The 16,383-nt window shown below is 36.6% G+C and overlaps 2 protein-coding genes across 2 annotated transcripts in view; one reads left to right on the plus strand and one right to left on the minus strand.

Moving 5' to 3' along the window:
* Nucleotides 1–7,421, minus strand: part of LOC134541634 (actin-related protein 6) — a 41,971-nt gene extending 34,550 nt beyond the window's left edge. The window contains exons 1-2 of the mRNA XM_063385210.1: nucleotides 7,263–7,421; nucleotides 504–621 (exon numbers count right to left, since the gene is read on the minus strand). Coding sequence (XP_063241280.1) covers nucleotides 504–621; nucleotides 7,263–7,396 — 252 coding nt within the window. The 5' untranslated portion in view covers nucleotides 7,397–7,421. The remainder of the gene's footprint in view (nucleotides 1–503; nucleotides 622–7,262) is intronic.
* A 301-nt stretch (nucleotides 7,422–7,722) lies between these two features.
* On the plus strand, nucleotides 7,723–10,147 carry LOC134541642 (BRCA1-associated protein). Its single transcript, XM_063385222.1, has one exon. The coding sequence runs from the start codon at nucleotides 7,933–7,935 to the stop codon at nucleotides 9,616–9,618; it is 1,686 nt and encodes a 561-aa protein (XP_063241292.1). The 5' UTR covers nucleotides 7,723–7,932; the 3' UTR covers nucleotides 9,619–10,147.
* The last annotated feature ends 6,236 nt before the right edge of the window (nucleotides 10,148–16,383 follow it).

Genomic DNA, 16,383 nt, shown 5'->3' on the forward strand with positions numbered 1-16,383 from the left:
ATTCAATAAATAATAAAGGGAATCTGGCCATTTTTTTTACAGCCAGGTCACCTGGGATGGTACACACAAAACACAGACCTGGACACAGAAAACAATCTGAATGGCCTGTGGTATGGCACTATCTTCCCAGCATTTGCATGGGAAATCATATAAAACTGAAATCAGGATGGCCGGGCGGACATTTGAACCTGGGTCAGGAGAATGGGGAGGAGTAAAACCTCAATGGCATTGAGAACAAAAGGGAAATGGAATTTATCTGATGAGGAGTTTGTGCTGACGACTGTGGCTGAATTCAGGAGAAGAGGGAGAGAAAGGTGGGGTGAATGCTAGGCACCAAGTTTGTGCCTGATTGCATGAGTCTTCAAATTCAAATTTATGGATTAAAAGTAGCCTATGGCTAAATTTACAAGTCTATGTATTAATTATAAAAGTTAAGACTTGACTAGTTTAATACAAGGGGAATGGTAATACTTAGGGTCAATAATGCAAAGGCAGTTACAAACCTTCTGAAAAGGCAAGATGTAAAATAAACCTGAAGCATCTCGGCAATCTTCCACTTGGTCCGCAATAAATGGCCTCCGTCTTTCGCTCTTCGCTTTCATGATGCAGTTCGGGATCACTCTGTGCAACAAGAACACAAACTGCATGATACTGAGTTAATTTATATTGTATCATATAAAGAGAAGAACTTCACAATCACCCTATGTTCTGTAAGATACCTGAATTTTATATGATTCTCATCAACTAAGTTTCGAAAGAAACTATAGTTTTGAAGAAAAACTTTATTAGGTACTAAGCATTGAACAGTTCTTTAGTTCTACAATGATAGTGGAAATTTTTTAGATATTATCTTAATGGGTCAAGTTTAATATACGATACCAACCTTACTATTGGTTGGAAATAAAGAAAGAAAAATGTATAATGTCATAGAAGTTGACCAATGATAAAAAACTATATTGCTGAAAGAAGGAATATATAATGTGTAATATGGGCAACAGCAAAATCCAAAGTAGCGCCATGAAAAAAAAAAGACAAATGATAGTATGAGTTTTGGATCAATCGTAGAACGAGGAGGAGATAATTAATTAGTTTATACTAAGAAATTTATTGTATGTGTGCAAATAAGTGTAGAAGTCACCAGAGAAGAGCAAGGTCGTGTTTATTTATATTGAATTAATATAACGGTCCAGTGTAGAGAAAGAATGTGTGGATGTGACTGTGTTAGTAAACAAGAAAGCGACGGTTCGTCTTTCGCTATAAAAAAATTTAATGGAAATTTTTTTGGTGTAAATTTAATATCTACATGAGAAATATTGACAGTAAACAATTATTGATATAAAGCCAAGAAAGGTAAGTGGTTTTTAAAGGCTGTTAAATGTTTTTAATTTGTAGTTGAGTTTTATGTGCAGTTCTTTTGATGTGTTAGATGAGAGGTGTGTTGTGGATGTTTCATTTGCAATATTAGGTAAAATAGTTTATTTGGTTAGGTGATGTAAGTAATTTAAAAAAGCCTAGTTTTTTTATAAGTTAGTTATGCAATCATAAAAGTGATAAAAACAAAGTTAAAGTTTTTGTGAGGGTAGGTTAGATTTTATATATATATATATATGTTTACATTGTAATACGGTAGGGATATTAGAGTCGTCAACAAGGCAGTGAAGAAGTTATTATGACCTCTACGTTCTTATGGTATAAACGCGGGAATGAGCATTTTGTAATGGGAAGATTCACATGATTGGTTTGCAAATATACATTGCTGCTGAAAAAAAGTAAATTGGTGTACGAAATATATTTTTGGTATCATGTTCTATAATTAAATTAAAAAACATGGTATCGCAAAATATAACAAACCAGGCGGGATTGTAGTATATTATACGATACCATAGGAAATGTATCTTCAGTATCATGCTATATACTTGAATAGGTAGGATTGAAGTATAGAACACGATACCGTGGGAAATATTAATTCAGTATCATGTCCTCTACTAGAATAGATAGGACTGAAGTATAAAACATGATACCATGGAAAATTACTTTGGTACTGTGTCCTATTCTAAAGTAGGTATGACTTCAGTATAGCACATGATACCATGTGAAATATTACTTTAGTATTGTGTCCTAAATTAGTAGAATAGCTGTAGTATACAAACACTACCCGAAACTTAGTTTGATAGAGAAAAGTGATTTGTGCAAAACACGCGTGTGAATATTCCTCGCCCAAAACCCCCAAATTCCCGTGCTTGTCCCGTAAGAATGTAGGTTATAAATGTGGTAGGATGTGAAGTTTTTAGGGTGACACGGGACGAGGGGGACTAGGGGACACTGGGAGACAGGTTGAACAAAGGGATGGAGGGGGGGGGGGGATCATGAGTGGAAGATTCAGAGAGAGTGAAGAAGAGAAAGAGGAAGGCAAGTATTCCTGGTGAAGAAGGGGCGGGTGTGGATGTTGAGAAGATAAATTTAAAGTATGTCTGGAGACATTCTATGTATTCTGGTTGGTAAGCCTGAAAACAAAAAAAAAGCTAATGCTTGCTTGGTACTTTGTAATGTATGTAGGATATAACACCGGGTTAATGTAATACCAGGTTAACATAAAACTAAATAAAAAGTGCTCGTGTGATTATGAGTTGTCTGTGTTTATATTAAAGAAATCAACAGGTTCTGGGCCCAGGTGTGATACTGTTAAAATCGTTGGGATTGTTTTCAATTATGTGACAAAACGGAAAAACGTTTATTGCAAAATGGCTACATCGTCGGACGACTTCTTGCAAGTTGAAAAACTCGTTGGTCATGCAAATTTCAGTATTTGGAAATTTCAAATAACTGTGTTAATGAAAGCAGCAGACGTGTACAATGTCATTAGCGAAGAAGATGATACCGAAAAACGTGACAAGGATTGGGAAAAGAAGGACGCCAAGGCACAAAGATACATTGTTACTACTATTGACAAAGGTAACATTCAGTTTGTTATGTCGTGCACCACGGCAAAGGAAATGTTTAAAAAATTGTGTTCTATTTACGAACGAGACAGTAACCACAACAAGAACTCACTACTTCAAGCATTTTTCAATTTCAAAATTAACTGTGTTGCATCAGACCTCTCAGAAATTCAAAATTTATCTGTCAAATTGAAAAGTATAGGGCATTGTATTGATGATGAAACGATGATAGGAAAGATTTTGTCATCATTGCCGAGCAGTTACAAGTTTTTCATGACTGCCTGGGATTCAACTCCTAAGTGTGACCAAACCTTGACAAACCTTATTGCAAGGTTATTGGCAGAAGAGGAACGCACCCAGTCAAGTGGTGAGTGTGACAATGTTGCATTCAGAACTGTGAACAGGGACGTTATATGTTATAGATGTAACAATAGAGGCCACATATCCAGAAACTGTACCTTTAAATCAAAACCATGTAAAATATGTAAAAAGGACAACCATAGTGAAGAAAACTGCTACTTCAGAAACAAAGGAAACAGGGCTGGTACACGTGAAAATTTTAAAGTTGCATTTTTAACAGAATCCACCAGGAAAAACCATAAGGGAACATGGGTTCTTGACTCTGGCTGTACCTCACATATGGCCACAACCAGTCAGTTCATGTTGAATACTGAAAATGTTGACTCTGAAATCACGACATCCAAAGTTGACGAAAATCTCAGTGCAAAACTTAAGGGTGACATAGAGTATAAAGAATGTATACTTAAGGACGTGTTGTATGTTCCAGGCTTGACGAAAAATTTGATGTCTGTAAACAAAATTACAGAAAGTGGAGGCAGTGTTAACTTTGCTGAAGACAGGGTAGAGATTAATAAAAGTGGTGTCAAAATTGTAGGTGTTAAAGAAGCAAATGGACTTTATACCATAAAGCTGACACATTGTGAAAAAACATTTCTGACTGAACACAAACAAGTGACTGATGCAATGTTGTGGCACAGAAAACTGGGACATTTAAACTTTGAAAACTTGAAGAAACTGACTGACTTGTTCTTTGGACTGGAAAATCTGAATTTTAGTTCTGATACTGTCTGTGAAACTTGTTTATCATCAAAACAGACCAGAAAAACCTTTGGAGGAGAGAGAGATAGGGCAACAAGACCTCTGGAAATTGTTCATACAGATGTTTGTGGACCTCTTGATTCTACCTGGGACGGCTACAATTACTTTGTGACATTCCTAGATGACTATACACATTTTGCTGTGGTAACTCTGATTAAGAATAAATCTGATGTCTACCATGCCACACAATGTTTTGTGGCTGAAGCAGAATCAAAATGGAATATGAATATACACAAGCTTCGGTGTGATATGGGAGGTGAATACAGCTCTAATGAATTCCGAAATTGGTGTCTAGAAAGGGGAATTAAGATAGATTATGCTCCACCAGCTTCTCCTCAGCTAAATGGCCGCGCAGAAAGACTTAACAGGACTTTGATGGAGAAGACAAGAGCACTTCTTTTTGACTCTGGTCTCGACAAAAACATGTGGGGAGAGGCGTTGCGCACGTCCACATATTTGTTAAACAGAAGTCCATCCGTCACGGTAGACCTTACCCCTGCAGAGTTATGGTATGGAAAAAAACCTGATCTCTCTAATCTAAAATTGTTTGGTTGCAGTGCTTATGCCAAGAATGTGAAGAAATTAAAAAAACTGGATGGTAGATGCAAAAAACTTGTGATGATTGGATATTCGTCAAATGGATACAGACTATGGAATCCAAATGAAAACAGAATTGAATTGTCAAGAGATGTAACCTTTGTGGAAGGTACTGAACTGAGTTCTGACAGGGAGTCTTCAAATAGAATAATGGTGAGAAGTAAATCTTGTGAAAAAAATGAAGGTAACAAAAAATTGCTTATACACCGTGAACCAGTAGAACATGCCAAAATTGAAGATGACAGTGATGGCGAAGAACCATTTTTGGGTTTTCAATCCAATAAAACTCATGAAGAAGATTGTCAAGCTGCTACTAAAGAATCTGACGTATCTACTGAAGACAAAAATTCATGTGTGAAACAAAGAAGAGAGAGAAAATTGCCTACACATTTGCAAGAATATGTTCTACTGTCTTACCAGGAAGCCATCACAGGTGCAGATAGAGAACTTTGGCTGAACGCGATTCAGGAAGAAAAATCTTCCCTACTGAAAAATGAGGTCTTTGAGTTTGTCGAAAGGGACAAAGTTAAAGGGAGTCAAAGACTGCTTAGTAGTCGATGGGTATTTCGTATAAAGGACAATAACGTATACAAAGCCAGACTAGTAGTGCGTGGATGCGAACAAAAACCGGGATATGACTTTGAAGAAACTTTTAGCTCAGTTGTGTCTGTAAATACTTTGAGATTTCTTGTGGCTTATGGAAATTCCAAACAAATGTCTTTCAAGCTCTTTGATGTGAAAACAGCTTTTCTGTATGGTAATTTGGAACAAGAACTTTACATGTCTTTGCCATAAGGTTTTGAGAATGAAACTGGTTCAGTGATAAAACTGAAGAAGTCCCTGTATGGACTAAAACAAGCTCCAAGAGCTTGGAACAAAAGATTTGTGGATTTTATCACAAATCAGGGACTTTTGCAACTTACAACAGACAAATCTGTATTCAGAAACAGTGAAGGTGATCTGTTCATGGCACTTTGGGTTGATGATGGACTTGTAATGTCTACAAAGAGAAACAAAATTGATGACCTGCTGTCCAAGCTTCAAACAGAATTTGAAGTAAGAATAACCAACAATCCTGAATGTTTTGTAGGAATTGAAATCAAAAACACTTCAGATTCAGTTGTCCTTCATCAGAAGTCCTATACTTCCCAGTTGCTGAAAATGTTCAACTTGGATTGTTCCAAACCTGTAAAAACCCCAACAAGTCAAGTAATTGAGATAGAACGATTATCCAATGTAGAAAAAGTTGTGAGTTTTCCTTACAGACAAGCAATTGGTAGCTTACTATATCTGTCCAACAGAACCAGACCGGATATTACATATGCGGTGAATGTAGCTTCAAGGAAAACTGAAAACCCTTCTGCAGATGATGTTCTGAAAGTTAAGAGAATCTTAAGGTATCTCCAAGGGACACAAAACTTAGGACTCAAGTACTCCACCAGTGAAAACACCACAGTGTTGAATGCCTATAGTGACGCTGACTATGCAGGCGATGAAGCATCTCGTAGAAGTACATCTGGATATGTCATCATGTATGGTGGTAGTCGAATTGCTTGGTCTACTAAACGTCAACCTGTAGTATCGCTAAGCACTGCAGAAAGTGAATTTATTGCTGCAAGTGAATGTGTCAAAGAACTGATTTTCTTGAATTCTGTGTACAACGAGCTAACAGGTGAAGACATTTTGGTGAACCTGAACATTGACAATCAAAGTACAATCAACATGATAAAAAATCACAGTGTATTTAAGAGGTCAAAACATATTGATATCAAGTTTAAGTTCTTGTGTGAAAAGGTGAATGAAAATAACTTTAACCTGCAGTATTGTCCAACTGAATGTCAGCTGGCCGACATGTTCACAAAAGCTGTCAACTCAAATACTTATTGTAATCTTGTAAAGAATATTGTTTTTGATGTCTGAAGACAGTTTGAAATGAATGCTTATGTTTTAAATTTATGAGGAGAGTGTTGAGAAGATAAATTTAAAGTATGTCTGGAGACATTCTATGTATTCTGGTTGGTAAGCCTGAAAACAAAAAAAAAGCTAATGCTTGCTTGGTACTTTGTAATGTATGTAGGATATAACACCGGGTTAATGTAATACCAGGTTAATGTAACATTAACATAAAACTAAATAAAAAGTGCTCGTGTGATTATGAGTTGTCTGTGTTTATATTAAAGAAATCAACAGTGGAATGGGATTGAGGGAAAGATAACGGAGTGAGAAGAGGAAAGGATTTGAGGAAGAGACTTCAGAAAATACCAACGGACGGAAACCCAATCGCGAGTGTATCTATCAATCAATAAATCATTAAATTAACACTATAATTACGGCCTGCATCAAATCAATCACCCACTTACATACAAACTATCACAAGATACATGATTTCTAGATAAACGGACATTATATTACACACGAGAAAGGAAAAACAATGACACGATTGCTAGAAGGTTAAAAATGTAAAAAAATGTAAAAAATGTAAAAAAAAAACTTTCGAACGGCGTTGAAAGTTAACAATGTTGCAGGTTCCTTACAATCTAAAAGTCACATTACGTTACGATCAACTTCTCAACTGCGCTACACTAAAAATAAAAATAAACATGTTACCTAGGTTCCGAAGATGATGTAAATCCAGCCTTAGCTGTATACGCCCCATTATCCAACACAAATATATTTTTATTTGGCATGTTTATGATTAGTAAAAATACATAAACAATACTCTCCCGCCTGACATTTTTCATGGATATGTATTATCATGAAAATTATATTCCTTTTCTGTTTAAAGAAGTTGCGAGTTGTTGATAATCGATAGATCGAAATATTTCTTGAAACTTACTGCCATGATATAAATGTAATAATTTAGGTAAGTTCATATAGTTATTTTTACTTAAATAAAAAACGCTCTTCAAAAAATTATATCAACAACACTAGGAGCACTAAAATTGGAACTCCAAGTCGATGTATAAACTACATGATACAGTCAAAATTAAAAGCCACATTATATGGCGAAAATAATTGTTATGAGTTCTTTGTGGCACATACTCTACGGACCATTTCATCTACATTTTAAGATGTGCCTTTGTGCTACACCACCACCATGTCTATGAGTTAACATTTTGTTTTCATATCATTGTTTTCTTTAATTTTACAGAGGTTTTTATTAAATTTGTGAAGTTAACGTGTTCCTCAATACAGAAGGTTTATTCTAACCATATTTTTTTTTATTTGGCAGATATTGTTGTTTTCTTTTAATGATACTGTTGTAGGACTATGAATTATGTCTGTAGCAGTGACTTTGTGTGTTTTTAGAATTGAATTAAGTGATAATTGTTGTGTTGAACTTTCGGATCGAAAAGACTTTTCTGCAATGGCTGCAGATAAGATAAGGATGGCTCGAGGAAGACGTCAAATGAAAGACATTACTATTGAAACGTACACAAATAAATCTGGGGAGCAGAGTCAAAGAAGTTTACTTTCTGGGTCACAGTCAAAAATTGCAACATTCGAATGCTCGTCTTTAGAAAGTGATCCGAAATCTCTTAAATTATTTTCCAAGGATTCTGAAAAGCCTAATGCCAAACAAAAGATTGAAATTGCCTTTATTTCAGGAAATCCATTTGTCGAGGGGACTAAAGGAATCTTGCATCTGTTTAAAGAAAATGAACTGACTTCTGTTGATAGTGCATCATTGTGTAGTCAGACAGTTTGTATACTAGCAGTGCCTGCAACAATGACATGTCATGATCTTTTGACTTTTACAGCAGCATGCCATGAAGATATTAGTCATCTTCGCATAATAAAAGATGGGTCACCAAATCAGTATATGGCTCTGCTTAAATTTAGGACACAACAGGCTGCTTCAGAATTTTATTCCTCCTTCAATGGCGTTCCTTACAATTCCTTAGAGCCTGATTCTTGCTGCCATTTGGTATTTGTTTCACGAGTCGAAATCCTTCACGAAGGGGAAGGTGCTGCTCTATCACCACCCAACCACACAGAGCTCCCTACATGTCCCGTGTGTCTGGAGAGAATGGATGAATCGGTCGATGGCATCTTGACAATCTTGTGTAACCACACATTCCACTCTAGCTGCTTGGCGAAGTGGGGTGACACAACTTGTCCCGTGTGTCGATTTGTCCAGACACCTGAGGTCGTGGCAGAGAACGGTTGCATGGAATGTTATTCTTCAGAGTCTCTATGGATATGCCTTATTTGCGGTCATGTTGGCTGCGGAAGATACGTGAAAGGTCATGCGTATGAACATTACCTCCAGACTCAGCATTGCTATGCCATGCAGCTGGGCAGCAATCGTGTCTGGGACTACGTGGGTGATAACTTCGTACATCGTCTACTTCAAAACAAGGGAGATGGCAAGTTAGTGGAAGGTTGCACAGGGAAGCTACAAGCAGATGATAAGTTAGATTCGGTTCAGCTGGAGTTCACGTATTTGCTCACATCACAGCTGGACTCTCAACGTCTTTATTTTGAGGAGAAACTGGCACGCCTGGAAAATGAATCGATGGCAGAAGCAGCAGAGTTGAAGGACAAAGCAAAGAAGGCAGTGCAAGATGGTGAAAGTCTGAACGACAAGATATCGGCGCTGACGCGCGAAAAGCAGCAGACGGAGAGGAAGATGCAACAGATGGCGAGCAAGCTTGCTGCGACCCAGTCGGAGCTCCACGACGAGCGGCAGATGAGCCGCGCACTGCAGCAGAACCTCGCCACCTGGCAGACAAAGTTCACGTCCTTGGAGCAGCAGTTCCACGAGTTCAAAGATGCCAAAGAGAAGGAACTGCTGGATGTAAAGGAACAGTTGCGTGATGTCATGTTCTTTCTGGAGGCTCAGAAGCAAATCTCTCAGTCGGAAGATCGTGAGGAGATAGCCGAGGGACGCATCGTGATAGGTGAACCAAGTGCTAACCCGTCAGGCAGCAAGACACGTCGTAGGCGAAAACATCATTAAGAGTGATAGGTTTATAAATTTCAAGCTATGCTTGCGATTTCAACTTATCTCTAGCCATGGTGACCAATTGTATAAATATGTAGGTATACTATGTAACTGTGTAAGAAATATATGGCTCATTTTTTTTTTTTTAATTCCTACAGGTTAGACTTATAGAAATATGTATCACATGGAGTTGGGGAAATTTCTCACTGTGTATGAACATGTCTTAAGTGCTTTTTCCAGAAGCTGATGGACCAGTTTATTACCCAAAGTTTAGTTTAAAACTATTGCTTTATGCCAAAAGTGGTGTTGCACAGTGACTGTAGTATTGTAACATTACCAGATGTCATAAAGATACTCTGGTAACGCTATGTGTTTAAGCAGAGTATTCAATATTTTGTGCAACCCAATGAGCTGAATTTGGTTTCATCAAACAGCAGCAGCTGGTTGAAGCATTGCCTAGGCATGTCAATTTGATGTATTTATTAAATAAATTAATTTGCTATTTTGCTATTTAGGTGAAATAAATATTAGGCCCACATTGGAAGTTTTGTTTTCCATTTGTCTGTGAGTTGCCATAATTTTAGGTTGCAGGTTACAGAATTGGCTACATGCAGTGGCATAGATCAGAAATGCCTTCATTGTGTTCAGTTCACTAGGCTTCACACATCCATGATGTATCTTTGGACAGGAAAGGACTGATAAAAGGTATTCTGAACAATGATAGTGACATTTTTAGGTCAGAAATGTCTTAAAGAGCAGCTACTTTATGGGTGGATGTTATTGAGCTATCTTAAGTATGCTGGTGGGGCTTGGATTGGAACAAATTATTCTGCCTGTTAAACATGCATGATGTACTGACTTAACACAGAACACATCCATGTGTTATGACCATAAGTAAAAGGGTAGGATAGAGGAGCATATTTGGTAGAGATACAGGTAGGACATACAATAAACGTCCACATTTTTGGCCAGTTGTGCCAGGTATCAGGGGCTTGATTATACTTGATTTTTCTGTAGTGGCTGTTGAAATTTAACAAAATTTTCATGGCGAGTGTTGCATAGAAGTAATAAAAAGGAATAGCTTTGCACAACAGATGGGGCTGTCCACTAGGAGCAGAAATTTGTATTTGAGAGGTTATCTCAGAATAACAACTGGTGGCAATGGAAGTTGGGAAATGTATGTCACTGGTGCATCATTTCAAAACTGTCACATATTTGAGACAGGTTAAATGACACAGACTATAGCTGTTTCATGCTTAAATGAATATTTTCAAAAGCCCAGATTAAGATCGACTTTCAGTATCCATTCGCTACATACTATTGTTGCAAGCCTAGTAGCCTTTGGGCATGCATTGAGCAGGGTGAAAATGTTTTTATGATGGTAAATTTAATTCTCAAGTAAGCCTGCATAAAGGAAAAGAAACCTATATTAGAAGCTCCAATTTTCAACACAGACTTTTTTATGAGAAGTTAGTCAATGAACCAGTGTGTGTGCCAAAGTGTGTACAAGCTAGTTCAATCTTCGGATAACAGACTGTGACTTCAAAGTGTCCAGAGATAAGCCTGAATGGAGTGTAGCTAGGCGGTTCCTCTGAGATAGTGAGCAGAAAGTACATTTAATTTCATTCAGTCTTTGGGATGCATAACCAAAGGAGGTTGTAACTTACTGCTATTGAGCATTGCAATATGTCATTACAAAGCATAGTACACCCCAATGCATTTGTATAACTGATCACTAAAGGAAAATATCTCTAAGTAATGGATGAATATACTAAAATAAAAACCTTTGATGATTGACTACTTTATGTGATAGTGAAAACAATTTTATAAGCTTATTAAGTCTTCACATCAAATATAAGATACATAGGTTTATCTGATATGCAAATACACTTATTCATAGTTATGTCACTAATGTTACCAGAATGTAAAACATTGTATGTTATATTTGCAGTACCAGTACCTAGATGTGACAAAGGCACCTGGATTGTGTTTGTTGTTATAGTGTATTCATGGTCTCTTCACACTTTTCTGAAGTCCTACTGTAATTCTATTTTCATGCCATCCACTCTGTATTCTTCCGCCATGTGTTAATACCGCCTGTTAACTCCCCCAAGATTGCTGCCGGATTACATTATATTTTACTTTGAGAGAGACAAGACTTAATGTTTAGGCCTTTTGTACAACATTCTATGGTTTGGCACATTCTGAAATCCAATCTAGCCACTTGCGTTCAAGTTTTTTCAGATGCATTCCAGCTGTTTATCTTGGCAACCTGATTTCATAATTATTGTGCTGCCTGCATTTTTATTTCACCCAGAGTTTATTGTTATCATTTTACATTTCGGTACAGTGTTTCCTGTTCTATAGCAGGATACATTTCACATTTCACCGATACATTTCTAATGATTTTTTGAAGAAGACTTATCTGCATTTATTCTTTCCATAGAGAAACTTATTATGTGTTTTAAATAAGTTACCATTGTACTGTATTTTAATTTTTCATTGGTATTTCTGGTGAAACTGTTTTGACGCTCTATAAACCGACCTTTCATTATGATTACAAAGTGATTATAAAGTGCAGTACATATGGCAGGGTTCGTATACCTCCTTAATGTCCTTAAAAAGACCTTAGTTTGTCTGTAAATGTACAAGGGCCCTTAAAAGTCTTTAAATTTCATGAGAATCCTCAAAAATTCCTAAATAAAGACTGATAATCTACAAATAATCAATAAATGTTGGTATTTCAAGGTTCTTTTGTTTCCAACTTGGCAGCAAACAAATCTTTGTGCATGTGCCGTACAATTGGCAAATTTTGGGCTATGGGATTAAATTTTATTAATAAAAACCTTTTAAATTAGTTATTTTGTATCTAACCTTTAAACTCATAAATTAAATGTTAGAGTTACAAATTGCAGATTGGCCCTATGCTAGGGTTAGATATGTGTTCCAGAGAGAATTCTTGACAATTGGAGCTTTTCTGTAAAAAATAAACTAACTAAAGAAATTATTTTTTGTGCATTAACTATTTAAAATTGTTTTTTCCTTGAGGGATTTTGTAATACAACAAATGGTTTCCTACTTCTTGATAGTGGTAAAGCCAAAGTAAAGGGGTCCTTAAAAACTCCTGGGTTTTTGATTGCACAAGAAGATACGAACCATGCATAAGCCTCTATATTGAACAATAATGTGCATACTTTCAAATCCATGTCAAGTGGCAAACTAGTGCTGTGTATACATCTGTCAATCATGCCAGCGATTAGTACACAAGTACTTGTATGTTAGCGAATGACGTGTGCTATTGTTAACTTTTTAGTTTTTTTAAATCCTACATAAATGTACAAGAAAAAATTAAAGAGAATTAATTTTAATTTCCACTTTTTTATTAATTCTAATGCATTTTAAAATTTAACCTCTTCGTGTGATGTTAATATAACATGTAATATGAATAACAAACATATTTACATTGGGTCATTTTTCTAAGGTTTCAGGATGTCTACACAAATCTGTAATAAAAAATTTACTAATTTTCTAATTTTCTGAAATAATTAAAATCAAGTCTCCACCATTCCCATTGCTGATGTAGTTCTCTCTCTACTTGCTTTAATTCAATCACGGGTATTTCCATGACTTCACCAGAATTTCAAGTAATACACACCGATTTCTCCTGACCAATTCCAACTTCCCCGACTTTCCAAAATGTGGACACGCTTTTTCTATTAATTAAAAATTGTGAAGATATTGTACCATTTTCTTTGTGTGTTTATGTGTAATAGCTAAATACTTGAATATCTCTACATTTGCATTAAGATGTTGCCTCCCATATAATTAATGTGTACAGTAGCTCTGCCCCATCAGCTTCCCATCAATTTAAGCTTGCAATTTCATGTCCAGCAAAGAGCAATATGTTAATATGTTAATATTTGTACAGTTATATGATTATATGTATGTAAATAGGTATATATTGACAGATAACACAAGAGTGGTTTACTCCTTACTTTCTATGTTTAAGTTAGTAATAAAATGCACATGAAGTAGTGTTTGTTCTGTAACTACATCTCAAGTTTCATTCAGAACCTCGCACACTCAGATTCAAACATGGTCATATCTTTACTTTGTGTTTTACTGTACACTGGAAGCTTTTCATGTTATTTCAGCATGAGAATTTTGAATTTTTTTTTTTTTTTTTTTTTTTTAGGTATTGGTGAGTTTGAAACAAGTGAGCAACACTAAAGATTTTTGCAACTGTGATGTTTATGCATTATTATTTCAGGTTTGATGTAAATATTTTGGGTTAAAATAAATAAACACTTGTATTTTGTAGTAATAGTATTAATTTTTTTTTTTTTTTGCTAAAGATAATTAGACTTTAATACGAAACAATGTAGGAAAAATAATGAGGTTATTTAGTTGTGGGAAATGTAATATTTACCATAATTTATACAGAAATACATAATTATCTGATACAAAGCATTATCCGAGAGCACTTGACTTTCAAAGACAAATAATTATGCAGTGTTTTCATTATCTGTACTATCAGTTACACTAACTAAATAAAAGACTTTAAATTTCCATTACAAATATGGTGCTGAATAGAGTTTAGAATTATATTTTTTACTATATAAGATTATGGGTTCAAATATTTATTTTGCTATTTTTTTAATGAACAGAAATTATCTTTAAGGTCTTTAGTGGGAAAGAAAATACCATGAACTACTACTATTTTAACTGTACTTAAGATTTCATTCACACAATTACCTCTCCTCCAACACACAAAAGAAACCATCTTAACCTAGCAGCGAGTTACAGTTTGTCACGTTGCAAATTCTAACCACTGCTATGTTAAATGTGGATGATAACTCACTACCTTGCCTCATGCCATTTAGTTTTGAAACGGTCCTCACTCGCAACTCTAGCCCCTTATCCAAGTTATGGGAAACGAGCGTGAAGTAAGAGTATGACTAGTCGTGCAGTGTAGAGATGTGATTAGTGGAAAAACTTTCTTGAAAAACATAACCAAATACATTAGAACCTTGGTTTCACGTATGCTCATGGTTCCACGGATTACATTCGTAAAATCGGGGGTAGTCCATTTTGCCCCCCCCCCCCCCCCCCCCCCCCCAACCGCAAAACCCGAAGATAAATATTTTTTTACTTTTTAAACCAAATATATCTGGTATTATTCATGTGTATTTGTTCATAATAAATAAAATACAATTAAATATTAACACTATTAATGCAATGTAAAAAATAACATCAGGCCGCAGCGTGTGATCATGGAATGCGCGCTGCCCCTCGACCCTGCGACCTCCCGCCCACTCGCCTGACTTCCCCTGTGCTGCGGCCGGTCTCAGATAATTGAACTTATGTTACCCTCTATCAATATCTAATGTACGTTACAGCGTATTATGCTGTGGAATGGTGCTTGCCTTTCATACACACTGTTATATGTACCTACGATCGCGTGACTTCTTCCAGACGTGAATAGCACGTGGAATGTAAATACTAATAACTGCTTGTATTTTTAAAGGCCTTAACACTGTAGACATTTTTCATGTAAAATTAACAAGTGGACTGTGTATTTGGCCACCTTTCCTCACTTCTTTTGCCACCACTGACACGTTTCTCCTCCCCACTTTTAATATTCCGCCTAAAGACATGCTTGTATATAATCTTTAAGGAAGTGATGGAGTAAGGGCGAAAAGAGCAACAGAAGCTAATTAGTCAAAACGTGCCTGGTGCCTGGTTGATAAGCTGGAAGAATTTCCTGCCTTGAATTTCTACATGCTTCCCCTATCACCTTTATAAGTTAATCTGTGACAGCTCACCGTTAAAAATGTTTATGAATGCAGTTTGATTACAGAATCAATGGGAACAAGCACATATTGGAGAGTACACCTACCGTATTTAATCGCATAATGTCCGCACATTTCTTTTTAAATACTCGACATGGAATTTTTTGAAATCCGCATAAAGTCCGCACCAGACAAAGCAACCTTGGCCACCCCTGAAAGGCACAGTAACGGGATGGAAATTTACTGACACTGTCAACAATGCTTTGACCTTGAGTTGTTCATTTCTCCGGCGCGTAAGATATACGCAACGTAAAGAAAACGTCAGCTGTAACAGAATGGACATACATAAATTCTTACATGTCAGGAAGACAAGGCTCTGGTTTGTTTTTGTTAAAAATTCCTGCTCAGCCTTTTCCACGCTCTGCACTCCTTCTCCCGCTTCAGTCAAGCAGGGCAGGAGGGGACTCGCATGCACAGACGTCTGTCGGTAACTTTTTTTAAACACACAGTTGGCAAGGGAAGGGAGGGAGACTCGCCGGGGCCGGCTAATGCAGACATTAGACATCTGCCCCATGCTGTTAGTGGCCATCTCAATGAAAGATTAAAAAAATATCTTTTCACGCAAAGCATTTATTTTGTGTAGGCTGACTGCGGCTTCTGAACATAAGAGCGCACACGCGCGTGAGAGAAGAAAAAAAAAATTAGTGGCGTCTTCCACTAATCGTTGACACCCAATTATCTCGACACCTGTCACATTTCTCACGTCCGCTGCGGAGGGTCGCCAGTCACCAGCGCTCTGCGAAGTAGTGTGCCGCCGTTAATATTTTTCAACTGGGCCGAGGGAAGGGTGTCAATTTTACGAAGCAGCAATTTTACTAATGCAATCCGCGGAACCGTGAGCATACGTAAAATCAGGGTACTAGTAAACTAATTATGAGAGAACAATTTTTTTACTCTACAGAAAACATGTAAAATTTTGAGGGGAAAA

The sequence above is a fragment of the Bacillus rossius genome, chromosome 1, assembly GCF_032445375.1.
Source record: "Bacillus rossius redtenbacheri isolate Brsri chromosome 1, Brsri_v3, whole genome shotgun sequence".
NCBI lineage: Eukaryota > Metazoa > Arthropoda > Insecta > Phasmatodea > Bacillidae > Bacillus > Bacillus rossius.